The 24,630-nt window shown below is 37.4% G+C and overlaps 1 protein-coding gene across 9 annotated transcripts in view; it reads right to left on the bottom strand.

The window, feature by feature from the left end:
* The window catches only part of PLEKHA7 (pleckstrin homology domain containing A7), a 193,499-nt gene that overhangs the window by 115,508 nt on the left and 53,361 nt on the right, over nt 1–24,630 (bottom strand). For 2 of the 9 annotated variants that reach the window (XM_060767768.2, XM_060767777.2), the window contains exon 1: nt 18,354–18,775. The exons of the other annotated variants lie outside the window; for them this stretch is intronic. In XM_060767768.2, the coding sequence (XP_060623751.2) occupies nt 18,354–18,433 (80 nt within the window). In that variant the 5' untranslated portion in view covers nt 18,434–18,775. Of the gene's footprint in view, nt 1–18,353; nt 18,776–24,630 lie in introns of those variants that run through there. 9 annotated transcript variants of the gene reach the window in all.

Here is a 24,630-nt window from a genome sequence, read left to right as displayed (position 1 = left end):
GCACAAAAATCCTGTTTTCCAATGGTGTTGAAGAAGCAAAAGGGGAGGGGGGGGGGAGTCTCCAGCCACATACAAGAGTATCTTACTTCAGAGAAACAATATTTCTTTTCTTTGAAGTAATTCTCCTATGTTTTGTGTGCATTTTTCATGCTGAAAACATAAGCAAGATTTGTTTCTCTATTGCCTACTTCTTTAGCAAGTACTTTAGGTCATATATCACTTTTTTCAGATAACAATTTCCATATGAAAGATAAGCCTTTCCACCCCTTGCTCAAACACCAAAACACCTCTCAAATTAGGGTAGGGGACATTTAGTTAAAGAGGAGCCCCCGGTGGCACAATGGGTTAAACCCTTGTGCCAGCAGGACTGAAGACCAACAGGTCAGAGGTTCAAATCCAGGGAGAGGATGGATGAGCTCCCTGTCAGCTTCAGCTCCCCGTGTGGGGATATGAGAGAAGCCTCCCACAAGGATGGTAGAACATCAAAACATCCGGGCGTCCCCTGGGCAACATCCTTGCAGACGGTCAATGGTTATGCTGATGCTTTTATGTTAAGCCAGTTTGAGTCCCCTTCAGGGAGATAAAGCAGAGTATAAATAAATAAATAAATAAATAAATAAATTTCTGCATAAAAATTGCACACAGTTGCTATTTTGTAGAAAACAGCATTTCTACACAGGACGCAGTTTCCTGTGCAGAAACTATTTCTCTATTTTGTGCTGCACAGAAAATGTTGGAGGAAGACGGATGAATAAATTATTATTAATATTATGTTGTGCATAATAAACCCCAATCCATTAAAACTGTAGCTAGACATCCTGCTTCACTCTATGGCCCCCGTATTCTCTGCATCAGGTTTCCTGACATTCAAGAAACAGTTTTCAATCATATTTTCCCCATTCCTTTGTTGGTCTCCTCTTCTTGTGTTGTTAAGATTATGTATCTGCATGTCTTCTGGGGATGGGAAAGACTTTAAAATCTAGGTTCTGGTCTTAAGATGCTGTCATCCCATCACAACCATATTCTGAAATAAGCTATCAGGAATGTCCTCAAAGCAGTTGCAGTCTTCAATTGTTTGTGAACCATAATGTGGAGGATTTATAAAGACAATACTGCTTGCAACCAATTTTCCATGGAAAGTGGATTAGGACTGCATAGCTCTGCTATAATTACCATGATTACAATGCCACATTAATGATTTGCAGCACTAAATGGGCTTTCTGAATTTATAAGACTTTTTCAGTGAAATTTTAATTCCCAAATGAAAGAAAAACTATGTTACATGGGGAACAAGTAACATATATTCCTAAGATCATAACCTAGAGACTGTCAAAACAAAAATAATTTGCCATTTTGATCACAACAGGTTCAAATAATTTATGAAATAACTAAAAGCTAGAACAAGTGTGAAATTACTTTTAATGTTAGAAGAACAGCTAAGGATATGGAGAATGCTAGGTTTATAATGGCCCAATCAGCAAGGAAAACCCATTGGTCAATATTAGGCAAATCACACTCTGTCAGCCTCAGAAGAATACAAAGGCAATACCACTCTCCTGAACAAAGATTGCCAAGAAAACCCCATGGTCACTGTAACATGGAAACAACTTGGAGGCATTCATGATAAAAACTGAGTACGCCATCTTTGACTCCATATTTGCTCTGCGTTTTTTTCTATTTAGGATGCATCCCGCGGTTTTCCATTCTAACTGGACATCAATTAGGACAGAATTGAGGCTCTAACAGAATTTCCATCTGTGCAGAAACAGAAGTAATTTTGAATGATGATGATGATTACCACCAATCACATGCTTTAAAAAACTGAGTAGTTATAATGGATGATGCTTAAATGGATATTCTCTTGTAAGCAACAGAAAACAGTAATTGTTAAGAATATCACATTTTTTATTTTGAAGTAGTTGTAGCTATTTTGCTCAAATATGAACTAAAATCATGCTTTGAGGGGGTTTTTTTGATACCTTGCTGGGATAAAGTTATAGTATGAATTCAATTGTATTGAACTGAAAACATCAAAAATTCAAAAATCAATCAAGATTGTGATAACAAGAAAGTCAGACCAGCAAGTGATTCCATTACTCTACTTTGGACCACTCTATCATCATTTTTTCATTTTCATTATTTGGAAATGATAAGTAAACTTGGGTGATAATGGGGCCAATTAATTAATTTAATATAGGTTCATTACAAATTATGCTTGAGAAAGCTTCTTTTTCCATTGTGAAGAAATGACTGAAAGCTTCTAAGTCGAAGTTTCTCACTGAGGAGAGAACTGAATTTCCTATGCCACCTAGGGTCAATGGAGTCTCCAAGGTCCCATCTACACGGACCATTTAATACAGTTGCAAATCAGTATTAAAGAAAGTAGTTTCACTGTGTAGATCATTACACAGGAAAACAGTTTGAGGCCCAGGTGGTGACTACACAAACTCAAGAACACTGATACATATTAAGGGTTTTCTATTGCACACTTTTGCAAGAGTTTGTTGTTTGGCCACTGCAGCTTGAAAGTATCTTCAAACTGCATTAAATGGTCAGTGTAGATAGGGACTAAGAGACTCATAATTCTGAGTGAAGCCAATGAAAAAACTAGATCAAAGCCTCAAAGACATCTATGATGATTTCTAGTAAGTCTGGAGAAGGGTGCCCATATTTGTCACTCATAGATCCTACATTATGAATCTATGGGGCCATCATCAGTAGATTTTTGTTGTAGTCATTGCTAGAAGAATCTTTAAACAGTGTGTGTGTGTGTGTGTGTATGTGTGTGTGTGTGTGTGTGTGTGTGTGTGTGTGTGTGTATATATATATATATATATATATATATATATATATATATAAAACAACAGTGTTGTTATAGATCGCTAGAATAATTTAACATTAAAAGTGTCTACAGGATCACAACTGCGAATGTCCATGTCAACATAGTTATCCAAGGTATCAGCTAGGAAAATTCATAAATAATTTATTTTCCTCTAACAAGATGCAACATAGAAACAGAGGAAATAAACAAAACAATATATTCTCATTAAATTGTATAACAGAAACATCGTCTAAGTTTTTATAGCAAGAATAACCCCAAAATTATTCTGATTTCCTTTTGAAAAAGTTAGCACATACAGTTTCAATTTAAAAAGGAAACTGTATCCAGATATGAAATGCCATTATTATCCTTTTTACTTCAACTACTTTTATTAAGATACTATAGAAACATTGTAAATGTCATAATTCCTTCAGGAGTAAACTTGGCACAGAGACCCAACACAACCAACTTTGCATACTGGTGGGGTTTGGGGGTGATTGACATTGGCATCAGGAAGTTATAGTTCACCTGTATTCAGAGAACACTGAATCCAGCAGATGTCAGATCTGCACCAAACTTGGCACACAGACTCAAGATGGTCAACTATAAATACTGGCAGAGTTTTGGGAGGACTGATCTGCAATTTTGGGAATTGTAGTTAACCCACATTCTTATGAATTTTCTAATGGGAGCATTCATTTAAAAAAAGCATTTGTTTGAAAAAAGTGTTACAAATTACCAGACTGATATGACCTAACATCCAAAAACAAACAATGCCTTTTTCAAATAACCTGGACATTGTCAGGTCTCCAAGCTAGGATATAATAAAAGTGTATGTATGTATGTGGTGGTGAGGCAATGTTTCTCTCAGCTTTCTGACTGGCTCTCACTTTCACAGGCCACTGTGGACCTGGACCAAACTTGGCACATAGATCCCCCATTCATGACCAACAGAACATAGTGGAGGGGTTGGGGGGGGGGGGGTTGAGGTGGGAGTTGTAGTTCACCCAGCATCCAAAGAGCATTCTGAACCCCACCAATGACGGATCCGGACCAAACTTGGCACACAGAACCCCCAGCACCAACAGAACATACTGGAGGGGTTTGGGGGACTGACCCAGGTGGGTGGAAGTTATAGTTCACCCTGCATCCAGAGAGCATTCTGAACCCAACCAATGATGGATCTCAACATGGCCAATTGTGAATACAGGCAGGATTTGGGGGTGATTAATCTTGAATTCTGGGAGTTGAAGTTCACCCTTTTCCTGAGAGCACTGAACCCAGCTGACAAAGAATCTGGACCAAACTTGGCACACAGACCCAACATGGCCAATTTTGAATACTGGCAGGGTTTGGTAAAGACTGAACCACAAATTTGAGAATTGCAGTTTATCCACATCCTGTTGCATTATCTAATGGGAGCATTCACAAAAAACAAAAGCAAAGACTGACTTTTATATAGCAAAAAGAAATTACCTAAGTGATATTACCTAACAACCAAAGACAAACTAGGCATTTCTCAAATAACCCGGGCATTACCAAGTACTCAAGCGAGTATATAATAGAACTGACCAAAATATTTACTGAATGTATGTTTCCCACTAACTGGAAATACAGTGCGGAGCTCTAAAAATTACTACAAATAATATTGTTAAAATACTGAAAGAAACAAGTACACGAAGATTAGGTGTCAGAGATCAGCCAATTTCTGTGTGATTGGAGGCACACCACTCTCTACACACTATTTTTAGAACTAATAATATTCAATATAATGGGCAGAATGGTTTTTAGCATATGTATACATTCCACTGTTTTTCAGGAGAGATTTAGCAGTAGCTTGCTCTTCCTGAATCTACTTTTTAAGAAGAGACAGACATATATTAAATATGCAGAGACTTGCTGTTTCTTTTATTTAGAAATGAAACTATTTGTAACCACACATTAGGCATGGCCATTGAATGTCAATCCCAAAATGTTTATAAGAATTTATTTTGCATATATCTATATGGGTGCAGCCGCTAAGCCGCAGAACTTGCTGATCGAAAGGTCAGCAGTTCGAATTCCTGGACAAGGTGAGCTCCTGTTGGTAGCCCCAGCTTCTGCCAACCTAGCAGTTCAAAAACATGTAAATATGAGTAGATCAGTAGGTACCGCTTTAGTGGGAAAGTAATATTGCTCCATGCAGTCATGCCGCCCACATGACTTAGGAGGCATCTACAGACAACGCCAGTTCTTCGGTTTCAAAACAGAGATGAGCACCACCCCCCAGAGTCAGACTCGACTAGACTTAATGCCAATGGGAAACCTTTACCTTTTACCATATATTCATCATTGTATAAGATAATGCAATGGCCTATCCAATAAAGCTCTGCATTCCTGAGTACATAAAATAAAGACTGTAAGGAGGTGTGAGATTGAAAGGATAAGAAAAGCAAAACATTAAGGTATAAACAGGAAATGAGTTCCATTTCCAATTATTTCAAATATTTCAATAAATGGAGCAGCAGGAACATAAAACTTCATAGAAATAATTGGAATATTCAGGCTTACCATATTGATAAATTCTTACTGGGTTAAATTTATTGAGTCAATATAGATGACGATTTTGAGCAAACATGCATAGCACTGCTATGCAACATCCTGTGTCAAAAAGCATCACTTTCTACCACTAAAACCAAAAGATCCTGAACTGTTGTCCCACAAAGTCTAATATCAGACGCTCATCTCAAAACAACCCTACAAACTCACAAAGGGGTCTGCCATGGTGGAAAATCCATGGTTAGCCTGTTCTTTTGCCTCTCTCATCGTCTCACATGCAAAAATCAAAATGTTAATTTTTTTTCATGGAATGGATAAACACTGTAACCTGCTACTTGATACAGATCAGATAGCAGATAAACCCGTGGCTAAAGGAGCCTTGAAATTCGTGCTGTCCTAGCTAGCAATCTGATCTTCTCAGGCATTTTTGGAATGGAAGACACAGCTGATGGTGACCAAGTCTGTACATGTTCGCACCAGAGATATGTCTCAAATATTGCAGTGTGCTCATACACATTTTTAAAATAACTTTATAAAGCTCCATTATACAATTTTATCTGCAAAATAGTTTCAATTATATTTTAATTATTCTCAGAAACAGTCACTTACTTTCACACTGTCACTCAGCTATTACCATGGCAACAATGAAAAGCTTCTCTTGACTGGAAAGACAATAGAAATTTTAATTACTGCCATTCATTCTGCACTCAGAATGAAAATGTTTAAACAAAATGTTGCCAAAAATGAAGAGGTAGTAAATACTAATTAAGACTGCAAGAATAAAGTTGCCATCTGAGTAATGCTACTCAGATATTCTCTGGAGCTTTTAAGAAATTTACACCTCATTTTTTAAAACAATGTTTCTGTTGTCAACATGTGAAAACTACACCAGATAATAAATGAATACAAGCTTTTTCAGACTGTCCTTTTAAAGCCAAAAACCACTGCTAGGTGGTCAATTAAAGATAGGGGGATAGCGCAAAGGCATTCCAAACCACACTACTTGCTCTGAAAATTTGTATACAATTATTCCAATTAACTTAAAATGGTACTTGGAGAAGAACCATTGGGAGAACAGTTAGGAAAGTAGGTTAGGTACCCCCTCTCTGCAATCTCAATCACCCATCAAGAAGCAACCTTTGTTGTTTAAGAAAAAAATCATCAACATGCCCTAATACAGATTAATTCACCACAAATATTTAAAGGTTATTGAGAATATTCATAACAAATGACTCTACAAGTAAGTTGTCTTGGGTTTCATCCCAAAAAGAGGCAGGGTATAACTGATTAAATGTAGAGAAATAATTTGTACCTTTAATGTATTTTAGACAAAGGAAATCCGTTCATATAATATAAAAAGAGCAGAAAATAAAGCATAACTCATATGCCAAGTCCTCCTTACCACTTTATTCTGCTTTGAACACAGCTAATTTCCAAGCAGCATCACATTTTAATTCTTTCTGCTCAGGCACTCTCATTTAGACATGAACCTACATTTGAGGAAGGTTAAATCTACATTTGAGAGGTAGAGTAATTTTCTCCTCCTTCTAGATAACATATCTCTGGCTTTATGGGAGTACTATGTCAGATTTCTGTCTTCTAATACATTACTATCAGGAACCTAGCAGCCTGGGTCCATCTATTCCAGTGGTTCTCAACCTGGGGTCCCCATATGTTTTTGGTCTACAACTCCCAGAAATCCCAGCCAATTTACCAGCTGTAAGGATTTCTGGGAGTTGAAAGCCAAAAACATCTGGGGACCCCAGGGTGAGAACCACTGATCTATTCCCTGCCCTGTTTTACTGACAAGCAGAGCTGATGAAGTACATAATTGCATAAATAAGAGAGGAACAGGAGGCTCCATTGGATTTGAGTTGCTGGCATGTTTGAAATAAAGGAGTTGCTGAGAGAACTTCAAATGGCTGCTTGAGACTTGTTTATCATAAGCAAACCAACAGAATGGATGAACGTGCTTATGATGTTCCCCTGCCTATGGGGGATGCTGGACCTTCTCACAGCAGGCATGTAGCCGGGGGGGGGGGGGGGCGCTTGGGGGCTTCACCCCCCCCCCCGAAATTCTGATGGTGGTCCACGAGAAGGCTTTACTGGTGCATTATTTAAACTGCTATGTTTATTCATATCATGATCTGATCACTATACTCAATATATCCCATATGCATGGGGGTATTGGGGTAACGATACAAAAGGTTTGCTAGGGTAGACCCTCTTTCACTCAGACTCAGGCCCCCTGAACCAAACTCACCCCCCCCCCCGAAACAAAATCCTGGCTACGGGCCTGTCTCACAGGGTGCTATCATAATAGGTACCTAAGTGTTTATATATCAGGAAGCTTTAGCTACCTGATATATTGGGTAAGATTCAAGATTCAGGTTTTTTATAATGGTTTTGGATACATATACATGCACATCAAGGTCCATAGTATCCAAGACTAGTCAGGTTATTATGGCACCTAAAACCAAAACAGTTCTCAATGAAGCATTGGGTTCAATAGAATCATAGAATCATAGAATCAAAGAGTTGGAAGAGACCTCATGGGCCATCCAGTCCAACCCCCTGCCAAGAAGCAGGAATATTGCATTCAAATCACCCCTGACAGATGGCCATCCAGCCTCTGTTTAAAAGCTTCCAAAGAAGGAGCCTCCACCACACTCCGGGGCAGAGAGTTCCACTGCTGAACGGCTCTCACAGTCAGGAAGTTCTTCCTCATGTTCAGATGGAATCTCCTCTCTTGTAGTTTGAAGCCATTGTTCCGCGTCCTAGTCTCCAAGGAAGCAGAAAACAAGCTTGCTCCCTCCTCCCTGTGGCTTCCTCTCACATATTTATACATGGCTATCATATCTCCTCTCAGCCTTCTCTTCTTCAGGCTAAACATGCCCAGTTCCCCAAGCCGCTCCTCATAGGGCTTGTTCTCCAGACCCTTGATCATTTTAGTCGCCCTCCTCTGGACACATTCCAGCTTGTCAATATCTCTCTTGAACTGTGGTGCCCAGAATTGGACACAATATTCCAGATGTGGTCTAACTAAAGCAGAATAGAGGGGTAGCATTACTTCCTTAGATCTAGACACTATGCTCCTATTGATGCAGGCCAAAATCCCATTGGCTTTTTTTGCCGCCACATCACATTGTTGGCTCATGTTTAACTTGTTGTCCACGAGGACTCCAAGATCTTTTTCACACGTACTGCTCTCGAGCCAGGCGTCCCCCATTCTGTATCTTTGCATTTCATTTTTTCTGCCAAAGTGGAGTATCTTGCATTTGTCACTGTTGAACTTCATTTTGTTAGTTTTTGCCCATCTCTCTAGTCTGTCAAGATCGTTTTGAATTCTGCTCCTGTCCTCTGGACTATTGGCTATCCCTCCCAATACTCAAAACATATTATGCATCTCAATTGCATCTTAATTTCTTGACCTTTCAATAAAAACAAACAAACGCATCTTACACTCTTTCCCTTCCTTGCAGTAAAGCTACAGAAATATTAAATACCTAGTAATTAACTCTTTTCATGACACTCAAATCAGCTATCTCAGGTACTCTTCTTACTAATATTGGGGTTAAATCTTAAGAACAATATGTTAAAAAAAGATACATGTACAGAACTGTTATATCTCCAACACTGAATTGGATAGTTTCCAGGAGGTAGTCTTTCAGAAAAGGATGGAAAATAAATGAATAACCTCTTGAAAACCAGGATCCAGAGACACCTAAATATAGTATGAAAAATAAGAAAATTGAGCTTTCAGTTCCCAAAAACACACAAGTTTGATATTTAAAACAACTTAAATCAGAGTTGCCTCAAGGGCTAAGCACAGAACTGCTTGCTCTAAAATTGTGGTATAGACAACCTCTATTTTAAACATCTCATTAAGCTAGCAACAATAAGCAAGCATAACATTTTATTACATTAAGGAAATCCATCTGGCAAACACCCAAATATAACAAACAATCCTTATGTAGACATGTTCAGGACAGGATGCAAATCGAAGAATAGCCATTATAAATGTGGATGCTTTTCTCCTTGAAAATATATGAGTATAATGACAGGTTGCCTACCTGTAACTGTACAGTGGTAATCTGTAAAGTGACACTAATGGAGTTATCCTGTGCCTGCACAGAGCACCACTTTCTAGAGCTTTATTAAAACATTTTGGCGGTAACCCTGCTCATCTCCATGCCCTATATATGGATACTTTTCACCTAATCCCCAGTTTCATGCCTGCCAAAAAGAAACGGGAGAGGCAGGGCACAAAGAGGTGACAATAAGTGGGGTTGTGTGATTTCACAGAACTACCATTACCTGTCCTTTTTTTCATAGTCTCTGTGAGGCACACAAATAGAAGACTAGTGAGCTACTAATCATAATCATGCCACACAGGACAAAACAACAGCCCTCCTAGATGTAGCATCACTCTGAAACCTTGAGTCTATAGTATGATATTAAAGTCAATGTCCAGGACACAGGGCAGCCTTATACACATCATAGAGAGGGGTACCCTACAGGAAGAAGGTGGATGGAGTAATTATTCTGATAGAGTGGCTCCTAAAGTTCTGAGGAAGCCACTTGCCAATCAGATCATATGCTAAGGGAATTGTAGAAATAACCCATTTAGACAGTCTCCAGGATGAAACAGGTCAACCCAACTTCTTGGAAGAATAACACTGAAAAAGTCTAGAGATTTCCTGTGATTTGATGTTCATTGCACATAGAATGCCAAAGCCCACAGTACATCTAAGCAATGAAGATTACATTCCAAATCAGACGTAGGAATCTGGAACAGATATAGGAGCACTATATTCTGATTAAGATGAAAGGCAGACACGACTTTTGGAAGAAAGGAGATGTCTAATCTGAGTACAGCTCTGTTTCAATGGAAGTGCAGGTAGTGCTGGTATGCCCAGAGGTGTACACAACTCACTTGCCCATTTGGCTGGTGTAATGGCAAAGAAGAAGGCTGTTTTTCAAGAATGTGTTACAAAATGCCACAGACTCAAAAGACTTCTTTGAAATCTAGGAAAGGAACATCTCCAAGCTCCATTCTGAGATAAGACATGTTACTGATGGATGGATGTTTTTATATTCATGAAGAAGCTTCCTGAGATTGGTAAAGCAGGATGTTCCCCCATTTTATATATTTTTACCAAACTTTCTGTGGGAAATACAGAAAATCCTCTAGTATTTATACACGAATAGCCAACATGGTGTGGCAGTTTGAGGCAGGGGACTCTGAGGACCAGAGAACAAACCCCTGCTCAGCCAAGGAAATCCTTGGTGCAAATTGGAAATGATTTGAAGGCACACAACAAAGTGATTTTTAGGAAGGAATATCAGGAAAATGTAATCACATAAAACTTCAAAGAAAAAAACAAAAAGCAAAAACAAAGAGCAAAAGCATTTTTGTTTGTTTCACCATTTGATAATTAGGTGGGGACATAATGCTAGTCAATTAATCATGAAAAGTAAGTGCATCACACTTTACATGTAATTTATTTTTCTTTAAAAACCATTTGTGAATGCAGGACATCATTAGAATGGTTAGGGTTCCTTCTTTCCAAGAACCACTTTGCCTGACAGCATGATTCATAATAAATTGCTGCAACTTTGTTACATTAATCATGACTGAATTTTCACAATAAGTTTTAACTTGTACAAAATCTAGCAGTGCAGCTAGGAATAAGCCAGAACTACATTATATATGAAGAAAACATAGAATCATAGAATCATAGAATCAAAGAGTTGGATGAGACCTCATGGGCCATCCAGTCCAACCCCCTGCCAAGAAGCAGGAATATTGCATTCAAATCACTCCTGACAGATGGTCATCCAGCCTGTTTAAAAGCTTCCAAAGAAGGAGCCTCCACCACACTCCGGGGCAGAGAGTTCCACTGCTGAATGGCTCTCACAGTCAGGAAGTTCTTCCTCATGTTCAGATGGAATCTCCTTTCCAGATAGGAACCGGATTTTTTCCAATACATAAACAACTGGAATTCTTCTCATTTTTCTTCACATGAATATGAGCCTGTGATTGTGAGCACATCAATGAATTTAGCATGACACTTCTTACACATGTGTACAGACATTAAATTATGCTGATATGATTGGAAATAATGTAGACAATAGCAATAAGAAATATGCAAATCCAGGAGTTAATCACAACAGCTCCTCTACCCACATTGGCATAAGCGATTGTTTTCTGGTTGAGGGGTGGGCGGCAGAGGTTGAAATATTTAGTTCTCGTTAATCAATGGCCATAAATTTTAACATCTATAGCTAGTATGTTTATAGATTTCTAATCATGCCTTATGCAGCAGAAATTGCTCTTTGGGGCATCTTGGTCACCGTGATGTTTGTTCAAGGAAGCTTTCTAAATGACCAAAACATTGGAAATGTGATATGTTTTTTGGGCCTATTCCTGGTGTTATTTGGGGTGCTAATTCAGGAAATTGCACTGGCTTAACTACGTCAGCTCTAGTTTCTTAGATATGGTTATCATGGTTTTTTATAAACAAGTATATGGTGATTGGTAGATGCCATATGTTCTGCATCTCAAAAACTTGAGCCAATAGGAGAAAACTGGCAGCATTTTTAGAATCAGCAAATCAAACATGCCCAGAAACAGATCTAACGTTTGAGGTACCAAAATGTGTGTCAGCCAGTGTTATAGCTACATTTAAGAGGAAATAATCACATAAGTAAATTTGGTTTTGGAAAGTTCCTTGATATTCAGGGGCACACACATTCTTTTGAATGATTTAGACCTTTCTTAAAAATTAACAAATGGTCAACAAAACAGTTGTTATACCCTTTTGACTGCTGAAAGATTGATACTTAATTATTGAGAAAAATAATTTTTCCAGCAAATAGGATCTAGCAATGTTTGCAATATCTGAAATAATTATACACAAACACAAATATATTTATTTGGTCTATTTGCAAATTATGTGACACTTTGTTGGCTTTTATATAAACTTAGAATGCATGTGTTCTTTTTTCTCCTTTTGAAAAAGAATAATGCAATTGTATCACAATGAGATTTCTGTTTAGTTTTGTCAAAGGCTTCCATAGCCAGAATCACTGGGGTGTTGTGTGGTTTCCACGCTGTGCGATTGTGTGCTAGCAGCATTTTCTCCTGAATGTTTAGCTGCTAGAACATTGCTGCAAGAACAATCCAGAAACCACACAGCACCCTTCTGTTTAGTTTTGTTAAAAATGTGATGTTTGTATAATTATTATGTGATATTTCTTCTATAAATCTGAAATGTAGTTACAATCCCTGATTTGACCAAATGCTGTAATTTTACAGCCCAAATTCAGATCTATTCAGAGATCATGACAAGTATCTAAGAAGGTTCTAACTTACTGGTTCTAGTCATGGGCTGGTGCACACTGCCCACTTGTTCTCAGCAGAAAACTGGTAAGAAAATAATACAATACTGCTCTGTGATTGTTATGTTGTTCAAACTCAGATGTTATTGTTTCTCTGGTTTATTTCTCCTGGAGTAATACAGGATTTGTTTTAGATTTGTTTATCTGATTTGTAGTGGGACAAACACCAAACAAGAGAAAGCACTCACTTGCAATCATGATTTGTTCAACTGCTCACATTAACAATCCAGGGTTCCTATGCTTCCTTGATTCATTGTTTTCACACGACTACACATAATAAAATGTTGCTCTCCAACACACTGCTTCCTCCAAACCTTCTTCCATGATTACTTCTCTTTGAAAATATATAATTCTTCACTTTAAGCAAAATCAGGGTACTTATTTTCAAAAAATATTCAGACTTAGTACATCATACAATACACAACCTTTATTGTGTTGTTTATTCTGACAGGTACAAATAAGTACTGATCTTTCAACTCTCTGACAGAATGATTCTTCTCAGAATCTATCTTGTGAATTACCAGTAAGGAAACTTACTTATATTTTTTACCCTTTCATTAAATTTATCTTGTATACAAAGTTCCAACAATAGGGTGAAGCCATATTTCTTTTTTTATTATTTTTAAAATCCAATGTATGCATACTCACAAGCAGAATGGAATAAATTGTTAATATTACTACTAGTACTACTACTGTCATTCTGCAATAACATCACAGTGAACCAAATCATACTATGACCAGTATAAAACCGATATTGAATTACTTAATTTGTTTAATTAAAGCAGGGGAAGGAACTTGTGCTATTTTTCAGAGGAAAGAACTAGCATAACTACCTCTGAGCATTCCTTGCATAAGAAAACCTAATGAAATTAATGAAGTTGCCATAAGTCAATAGACAACTTGAAGGCACATATACAGTCAAAGGAATTATGTAGCCAATCGGATGTTACTGAACTGTAAGTCCCAGCATTCTTCAGCACTTGAGCTGTTATCTAGGGTTGCTGGGAAATGTAGTTCAATAATATCTGGAGAGCTGCATAATTCCCATTCCAGAAGAAAGCATAATTTTATCTACTAGTTTAACATTTGGTTACTTGTGCTGAACATGATATTTTACTTTCCTCTCTCTTCATTATGAAATCTTTCTCAGATAGACAAAAAATAGAATTTCTGAATACAATCAAACAAATCTAAAACACAACTAAAATTCTTATCAAGAACTACCTTGGTAAAGAGAAGTATAATGCATTTTCTAGACAAACGTATTTTCTGGTGCATGACAAAAATAGACCTACAAAACTATGAGTTATGAAAAAAAAACTTGAAGGGCCAAATGTCCCCAACTGTATGCTACTTAACATTGTTTGTACTGGATGTTCAGTACTAAAATATATATGAAGGCTTCAGGATTTGTAAGGCCAGGGGAGACAACCATTGCCTTCCTTTCATTCCAGAGAAATCAGTCACCTTCAAGTACTTAAGGGGAAGGGAGAAGAAAATTGCACACACAGAACTGAAGAGATAAGGTATAAACTTTTGCAGCATCACATATCACTGTTAGGTTATGGCACCAGTATTTCAATTTTATTGGCTGTGAAGCAGTGAAGGAGAATCCAAATCTAGTAGCCTGCCTTGGCTCACAAGCCTGAAACAGTCCTCTATTCTGCTTGTTGTTCCCATCTTAGTCCATTATTTGAGCTAAATCCCATCATTAGTCTTAACTAGAATACAGCCATGAAATCAATGGAATTTATATGAATATTAATTTACCAAATTCCCATTATTTCAGCATGTTTTCTCTTGTAAGGAATAAGTATGGGCGAATGACTTTCACATGGAAGTGGTCCCACAGAAATGCATGCTACTTCAGACCCATAAAACCATATATAGCCATATATAGACACTCACTGAGGTAGAATCTCAAATTCAAGATAAATTTGAAGTGTATGAAGTTTACAATGATAGTGATTTCAGATACTCTTTACACCAGAGTGTAGCCAAACAAGAAACAAATGAAATTCCTTCCATTTTTATCAAAAAAAAAAAAAAAAAACAACAACAGTCAGAACTGTAGACTGCAGCAGACAGATGCACAAATTCCATTCTCCAAATGGCTTACTTTAAGGTTCATCCTAAATAAACCCTATACTGAGAATCAGACACATATATTTCAGATCGATGAAATTACTCAGATGGAAGTGTATACGAAACAAACCCACTCATTCATTCATAGAAAAGCAATCTTTACAAATGAGTTGCTGTAAGTTTTCCGGGCAGTATGGCCATGTTCCAGAAGCATTACCTCTTGATGTTTCGCCTACATCTATAGCAGAAATCCTCAGAGGTTGTGAGGTCTGCTGGAAACTAGACAAATGAGATTTATATATCTGTGGAATGTCCAGGGTGGGAGAAAAAACTCTTGTCTGTTGGAGGTAGGTGTGAATGTTGCAATTGGCCATCTTTACTAGCATTGAAAAGCTTGCTGCTTCAAAGCCTGGCTGCTTCCTGACTGGAAGAATCCTTTGTTGGGAGGTGTTAGCTGCCCTGATTGATTCTTATCTGGAATTCCCCTGCTTTTTAGGTGTTGCTCTTTATTTACTGTCCTGATTTTGGTAGCCAGATTGTGTTCATTTTCATAGTTTCCTCCTTTCTGTTGAAATTGTTCACATGCTTGGGGATTTCAATGGCTTCTCTGTGTAGTCTGACATAGTGGTTGTTGGAGTGGTCCAGCATTTCTGTGTTCTCAAATAATATGCTGTGTCCAGGTTGGTTCATGAAGTGCTCTGCTGTGGCTGACTTCCCTGGTTAAATTAGTCTGCAGTGCCTTTCATGTTCCTTGATTTGTGTTTGGGCAACAATGCATTTGGTAGTTCTTATGTAGACTTGTCCACAGCTGCATGGTATACGGTAGACTCCTGCAGAGGTAAGACAATCCCTCATGTCTTTTGCTTTTGTTGGATTTTCTTAGTGGGTCAGTAGATAGTTTGTATGTTGTGTTTCTTCATCAGCTTCCCTATGCAGTCAGTGGCTCACTTGATGTATAGGTAAGAACACTTTTCCTCTTGGTGAATTTTTGTCTTTACTCTCGTGGCTTGTTCTTGGCCTTGCAGCTCTACTGATGTCTGTGGTGGAGTATCCATTGGCCTGTAGAGCCCAGTCTAGGTGGTTCAGTTCACCTTGGAGGAGGTGGAGTTCACTAATTCTTTTTGCACGGTCTGAGAGGGCTTTTATTGTGCTTTTTTTTTTTTTACATGGGTGATGACTGGAGTTTTTAAGTAGGTATCTATCCGTGTGTGTAGAATTATAAACTTAATAAACATGTTACTGTAGTCTTTTTCCACAGTGTCTGTACAAAGGCCTCTCTGCATGGCACAAGGGCGAAATAATCCATATACATCATTCTATTATGCATATGAATTACTTGGATTCAAATATCATTCTAGTCTACAACAAAAACTGTGACAAGATTCATGTCCGATCTATCACCATAATATTCTCAGTACACATGGAACTGTAAGTTGTTCACAATTCACCTACCACCTCCCTTTGCAAACTTTGATTATTAAGACAAACAGTAAGGCATACTATTATTAGTTACAGTGCCCCTTTCACATATTTTATTGCAGTAGGCCTTAGAACAAGAAGTGTGGTTGACAGACAAGACCTTGCCGGAGGACTTCAGTGAACTTATGGTTAAGAGAGATTTAGACCTGAGGCTATCTTTTTCTATATAATTATTTTAATACTAAATCCATTCTAATTATGAATCTTCCCTTTACCTCCAAGTCCTATGCACCAGTGGTTCTCAAGCCATCTGATGTGAGTGACTGGTGCCATATTTGTGCTTATTCAGTATAATTCCTCCCCCCCCCCCTTTCCTGGTCTCCTCTTTGCAAGGGACCAGCATTCAATGGCTATGGGACTAGCGCCAGTCCAGGAACCACTGGTTTGAGTAGTATTGCTATATAAAGGCCGGGGGGGGGGGGGGGGGGCTCCTAACTTCCACCACAACATTAAGATCTACAAGGAGATCCAAGTAGCACTCCTTAATTATAGCTATATCAAATGCCAATTGGATTTGGGTGACAGAAAACCTACTCCTACCCCTTTAAAAATCGCAATAGAACATGGCAATAGATCTGAGTGAGTTGCAAAACAGATTTTAACATGCAGGGCTTGTTAAATAACAATATATTCCCATTTCTTAAGTGGTGTGATCTTTTCCAAACAAAAGAAGCAACAAAGGCAACAGTGCCTGTCTTTGATGTTTTAAATGTACCAAGGCAGTTTCAGATCTTGACACAAGTTTGTGTTATCTCTTTATAGATTATTCTCAAGTGGTAACATTCCATAAATCTTTGACCTAAAAATATGTATTGTAAAAACAAACAAATGAACAAAAGAAACACCTAAATACTACTTTGGATCTCATTTTGAAAGAAAGGCAGGATATGAATCTGATAAATAAAATACCTTATTTTTAGATGGCCCTCTTTCACTTTTAATTGATGGGAACCTGACCACCTCCATTTGCTATAAGAGCAGATGATGTATGCTCTCTAATCTGTGAAACAACTTACATGGAACTAGCAACCCAACAAAGTAATAATATTTATCATAATAAGTCTTAAAAACCTATATGCAAATACCCTAACTCCTGGCTCAGGGCACATTCTTACATTTCAGATGCATTAATCAATAGCTTGTACTCACTCTCTCTGTCGCAAATACATTTCAAACACATGAGTAATTATGTAGAAACTACCTCTACTCTGGTTTTCAGTTTTGCACCAGAAAAAGGCAGAGGCTTCAAATACTGAGCCAGAAAACAAAGACTGCATTCCTTTGGAAAGGTGTGCCAGAAACACAAGATAGCTACTGAAAGCTGAGAATAAAACTTGTTTAACTTCTGTTTATTCTTTGTAACAATTCAGTCATCTGCAAAACAAAAAGCCAATTAACATAAGCCTTTGGATCTTCAAGCCATATCACAATATAGCTGGAAAGTTACATTAAAACTTATTTTCAAAGGCAATATTGATAGCTGACTAAACAGACAAAATGCACAAAAATGCATGACGAATAATTCGTGTCTGTATTTCCTTATGTGTTAATATTTCTAATCTGTCTTGTCTTAACAGTTTTGAAAGTATAATCAAGTTAGCCTGCACAAAATTGATCTACCAGGATAATTTCTCTGTGACTAAACAGTATTTTAATAGAAACAGAATACTATTCAGTGAAGCATACACATCTTTGCCACAGCATGACGAAATAACCAGGGTTATTTGGAAAACAATTTATTATAAAAGCATCATTTTCAGGCATCACTGTGTTTAAAACATTAGAAAGCCTCATAACTGATTATGAAAGGTCATCTGCATGTAAGTATAACATCATTTTTTTTAAAAAAAACTGCCCAGACTGCAGAGAAAGAAAATCAAATTTCATTGTTAAATATTGCCTTTGTTCTCCAATTCAAGGAGTTTTCAAGACAAACATTCCTACTGCCACTGGAGAAACAGGCACGCTAATGCAGTTTTGCAAGGCTAAATATATTAAGAGCACAAAAACCAAAACATGTACATACCTGCATGACACCTGGAAGAATGGATGTTCTGGCTGAGAAACAGACTTTGAAAATGCAGACTTACTTCCCATTGGTTTCATTTTCTAAAATCACATTGCTTTCATATTCCATACATTAAAACTGGGGTATTAGAATACACATCCATCTGTATTGCTACATTCAGCAGCCAGCCAAAGAAATCAAGTGCACTCTGAGCTGGTCTTAAAATTCTGACTGCATATCTGATTGCTTCTTCTCCAACAGCAAAAATTCCATCCTCAATAGCACAAACCTCAGGATTACATACATATGATTTTCCAAGCAAGTAGCAGCAGCTTTACTTCCATCTGGTTACAAAAGCTTTTACAGTATGCTTCAAGCAAAGACGTAGCACGGAATGATGTAGAAAGAGAGAACAAGGCAGAGAAAGAGCGAGGACCTGGTATCTTAAACAGCAGCCTGGTTTGGCAGCCAGCCAGCAACCAGCAGAACTTATTGCCAATGCTGCAAATCCCTCCTATCAGCTAATGAAGATCAAGACTGCAGGTGAAACATGATTTTTATCACCATGACAAGTATTCCCTTGAAAATGGAAAGATGTATGACCTTGAATTCTGTAAAGGAAATTATCAAAAAGAAAAAAAACCAAAGGACAGTTTAACCCAAATAATACTAGTAATGTTTTTTCTATCTACCGTATATAATGATTCCACATATTTGTAGCAGTATGAAGACTTCAGGAGGTTGAACTGTATATATGTTCCATTCCACACAACAGAGGAGGTAAAGATTGTCTACCATTCTAATAACTTCATGCTAATATTAGAGCTCCTTAAAATATTTTCTTTATTATACATTCTAATTGACTGTATGTAAAATAATGCTGAAGCTATTCATTTGAATGTTTAAAAAAGTTACAATGAGCTCAAAGTGCAGTATGAGTCTTTTTTCCTCTCTTGTCGCTTGCCTCTTCTCACAGATGAATAAAAATATGCAACTATCACTAGAAAGTATTAGAACTAACCAAATTGTCCATCGAAGTCAACTGCATTACTTGCTGTCAATGTGAGTTTAATGTCCCAAACACAATGGACAATAATACTCTTAGGTTCATAAACAATAAACCGAGCCATGCATAAAAACAATTAACTGATATAATATATTAAGAGGAAATACAGCTCTTCACCATTCTCCGCAAGATCATCAAAATATATTCCAGCTACCTGTTAAAGGGTTGAAATTATCAGATCTGAGCAGTGAAAGCATATATTGTAAAAAGTGGATTATAGAGCAATATATGCTCAAGTGAGAAATGCAACTGTGCAACAAACACTAAAATGTATTATGTTTCCAGATAAACAGAGCTGGTAGTAGATGGTATGAATGGCCAATGAAAAATACACATTACGAATGGTACCTCTAATGTGGCATACATTAACAGCACTGCTGAGATATCCACCAGGCTGTCAATGCTTTTTTGCACTATGAAAGTCATTGGAGAAATTTATCTGATCATCTGAACAAAAGGGAGAAATTGTCAGTGCTGAAACACAACTGGTGTGAGCCCACTTCTCAAAAAAGACCTTGGGTGATGAGAGCTTTATACCTATGACTTTTCCAGCAGTAAAGCTCCTCCTTTGATAATTGAGAAATCATTCTTCATTTGCATACAGGAGGAAATCACCTCTGTTTTCCTCACTCTCCTTCTCTGTATGTGTATTTTTTATCTTTATGTGTGTGAGAGAAAGTAAGCACACAGTAGTCCTCTTGTTATTCTCTGAATGACCTCATTATCTGCAGTCATCTTACGGAGTCCACACATTAGCTTCTGTTTCTACACTACAATTATTAAAAAACCCAGAATCTGCCCATGGCCCAAAAAAGTTGGAACCACTGATCTTAGATTATCCTTCTTCACGAGGTTAAACATTTTGCAGCATTTAGCATTCTGACAGAATACATGTGGTCATCTAGCAATCTAACTTTTAACTTGGGGTCATTCTGCTCGTTTTCTATCACAAGATTTAGCTATAATGAGAAAAACTGTGCTTAGACAGAGTTCTGCAATGAACTATGGGCTGTACATAGCTTGGAATCAACCTAAATATCCTAAAGGCATTAGATCAAAATTAATCCTACAAGCTAAGCAGAGTAAGCCATGACTGGGAAATGGAATGGGAGATGGCCAATGAATACCAGGTAATGTAGGCTATATGTCAAAGGAAAGGACTGACAAAACTACTTCCGAGTATTCCTTGCCTAAGAAAACCCCATGAAATTAATGGGGTTGCAAAAAGTCAACAGATGGCATGAAGAAATGCACACACAAATTGGAGTTTTGAAGGTGGGAAGAAGCACCTAACAGAGCAACTGACATTCTTGTAGTTATGATTCTGGTCTCCTGAGTATATTAAAACCTTTTAAATTTAGAATCATTAACAGTTTGTTAAGGTTTTTTTCTGGTATATTTTTCAACTGGTAAAATCTCTACCTCATTTTGATCAAAAAGATCACATTAACATTTTAAAAACGCCCTGCAGCTCTTTTGGCCCAAAGCTATGAAGAAGGCCTTGGTTAAAAATTAATCTTCCCAAACTATGACTAGAAAGCTAATTTCATGGAAAATACTATTACATTTTCAGATGCTGAAAAATTACCACAGAAATGAAACTATATGCATTGTTTTTGTGAATCAAGAATATACTTTCAAACAGATAGAGGCAGTGAGGATGAATGGAAGCAAAGAATCAGGTTTCATCAGGAATAATTCCATATCAATGCTGCATGCCGATACTTGGAATGAAAACTTAAAATTGGCCAGATGAAACAAGGTTTCGCAACTATTAGTCATGCTATCCAAGAGCTATAAACTATGCCTCTGATACTTTCTTTAGCACTTGCCTGGAAATTGGGTTATTTTGTAATTTGTTCATCCATTCAGCCAATTAACTGCCATTTTAAAAAAGTGATTGAATTTAACTGTTGTTAATATTTATATTGCACATCCAAGTGATCAAAGCACCAACCATGCATTATGTAGTTGTGATCCTTGCAATAACCCTCTGGTTTGCTGAACTGGCTTTTTGATCAATAGTCCTGTCTTTCTGTGCTTGCTGAGTGTGTACATTTTGCTTGACTAAGGGGAATGAGGCTACTTTTGTGTAAATGTCTCTTGCAAACATGATGATCTTGACCAGGAGAAAAACACACATTTGATTCTTACACAGAAAGTGAAATATCTTGGCACTGATTTCCAATTTTTGACAACATGTCTCCAATTGTCACAAGACACTTCTTATCAGAGACAAAAGTTTCATGAACATTCTTTGCATTCCTCCTTTAATTGCTTACTAATATCTGAACATGACTTCACACAAGACCGAAGTACTGATGACATACCTTGAGGCTGGGGAACAGGGGTTGAAGAATATCCATTGTGTGGGTTAATTTCCAGCTTTGCGTACACAGATCATTCAAATTCACTCCAATGACTAAACAGCACACTAAGCAAGGATATCTTTTACCAACACCATCAAACAAATAATCTTTCCAACCCTTATCTGCTGAAAGCCTATTTAATGAGTGCTCACCATTCAATCGCAAGACTGTTATCCTGGAGCTCATCTGTCTGACTCTACAAATGCAGACTGGAAACTAATATACAACATGGCAGCCTACCTTCTATTAGAGTGGGACACTGGAGACATAGTATTTCCATTACCCTTGTTGACTTCATATGCTCTTCTAGGAAATGCTATTATTATAATCTATAACAGCGTCCTCCAACTTAGTTCCCTTGAAATGCACTGGACCACAACTCTCCCATTATTTTAACAGCACAGCGGGCTCAGGCAATCTTGGAAGCTATCAGATTGGGGTAGACTGATCTCTTGTGCAAATAACAATGGGTATAATTCAGTGGTGGACTTCCATCAAAAAGGACAAGGAAAGGGAAAACAGGGAAATTCAAGAGAATCAAAATGCAAACTACTCTACAGTCTTTGGACCACAACCCATTTTTATTATTTAGGTCAATGAAAGTCAGTAGTTTTACATCAAAGATCATATAGGACACTATACGGGCATTTTTTATCTACACAGGCAATTCCTAAAGTCTGAACCTAAACATTTTTTATAATATGTTTTATAAACATAATCAAAAGTCCAAAACTACTAATTATATGTAGTCATGGTGTATCTTTTATGTGACTTTTCCATTTTTAAACCAATTGCTGCCCCCAAGACTGAAAATTAGGAATGATAAACAACACAGGCAGGACTCCTTAACATTTTCACAATTCTAGTTGAACAAAATCACCTTTAGTTTCTTTTGTCATTATGGGAAATTGATATTATATGGTTGTAGAGACAGTTTATTTTCAAGTGCTCAGCAAAAGCAGGTGGAAGGACAATTGATAAGTAAAATATAATAAATTGAAGGAGACTATTTCTCTGTAGAGCTAAGACAACTCTGTCACTTGGAAATATGCTTAAAGTAAAACATTTTCTGCAGCAATCTCCAACCCAAGGGCACACAGACAACATATTTAAAAACATGGAAACAAATGTTTGCATTCTCACTTTGCAAAAGATACTGCATGGCAAACATTTTGGGAGTCAGTAAAATTCTCAAAACACCTGCACCACTGTGAACAACAGACTGATAATCTGCTTGGTGCATCTTGTATGTCTTCAGCTTGACTGTGGTAAGTCAGCAGAATATTAAACAAAATTCTGGATGAAATTGTATATCTTTTCTTATTTGTATTTTCTTTCTCCTCTAAAGAATGTGTTTAGACAAAGAGAATACCCTGTCTCTGCTAATGTAAATTTATGACTATAGATGAAGGTGCACGTCCCTATCTACATTAAAATTATGTATTTATTTTATTCATATCCTACCTTTCCCCAAGTGGGACATCAAGTGAAAATACATCTAATTATCTCAGTAACATCCAAATGTGAGCCTGCATCTATATGTGCACCAACACCACGTGCCTAAAATTGTTTCTGCACATAGATGTCCTTCACCGGATAAAGACTCTACAAGAATGTTACAAATATATGTTGACTTGATCATGTCTGGGGTTTGCCAAGGGACTTAATAATTATGTTTCTGATCTGTACTATGGCCAGCTATTTATATATCTCTATACATATATAATGCATGCTTGTGGAGGGAGAACTTTATCTAGAGCTGAACTTTTAGACTGGAAGCCTAGCATACACCTCTAAAGGACACACTTTCCACTCTGTGGGTCAATTCTAGTACTGCAGTAGTGGCAAGATAAAGAGCAGATTAAAAATAACCAGGAGAGCGGATATTATAGCCTTTAGGTGGGCACACTGATGAGAAGTGGACTTCTAACCCAAAGTTAATATCCAGAACTTTTCAGTTTACCGTTTGGAACGTTTTCATTCTTGTGTAAGAGGCTGTAAATATTGCATTTGGCTCTCAGTTGGCGCAGATTGTACACTTGCAGAAAAATGCCTCTAACACTGCCTTAAAGACTTGGAAAAGTATCCCAATGTATCATGATAAAAATAAACATACAAAATACTAACACAAAGATCAAAATATATAAAGAAGAAAGAATAGAAAGGAAAATAAAGGCAGAAAGAGAGTTTATGCAAAGGGAAGAGAACTGCAGCCTATGGGCCAAGATGCCATGCTCCACAAAAAGCAAAGAATGTTTTTAATTGGGAAAGGGATTTCCTGCCCACTCAGGAACATGGGACTCAATTTACAATGTTTTAATCCATTTCAGATTTGTTTTAGGCGACTTCCGATCATTTTTAGTTTTGATAAACCCTTCCCCAGCTCTAAAAAGGTCTGAGGAGGACTAAATATGATGATAGCACTCAAGCATTCATGGGAGACATTTGAAAAGATTTTTTAGAAAAAGAACTGGAAATTGATCTCAAAGACAGAAATTGCCATTACTAAATGACATATTAATAGAACCGTTTCAATCTAAAGAAACTCCATTCAAATACCAACTAAAATCTGTCAACAAATATGAACCACAAAGTCATTTCCCACATACACATTATAGCAAACCTTTTGATTGTGTAGACCAGTGAGTGGTTCTCAACCTGTGGGTCCCCAGACGTTTTAATCTTCAACTCCCAGAAATCCTAACAGCTGGTAAACTGGCTGGGATTTCTGGGAGTTGTAGGTCAAAACACCTGGGGTCCCACAGGTTGGGAACCAGTGGTGTAGACCATGAAAACTATGGATTGCTCTAAAAGGAACTGATGCGTCACCACATCTTATCCAGATTCCTTATCTATAATC

The sequence above is a fragment of the Anolis sagrei genome, chromosome 1 (assembly GCF_037176765.1).
Source record: "Anolis sagrei isolate rAnoSag1 chromosome 1, rAnoSag1.mat, whole genome shotgun sequence".
In the NCBI taxonomy this organism is placed as follows: domain Eukaryota; kingdom Metazoa; phylum Chordata; class Lepidosauria; order Squamata; family Dactyloidae; genus Anolis; species Anolis sagrei.
This window is presented reverse-complemented; position numbering and strand designations above follow the sequence as displayed.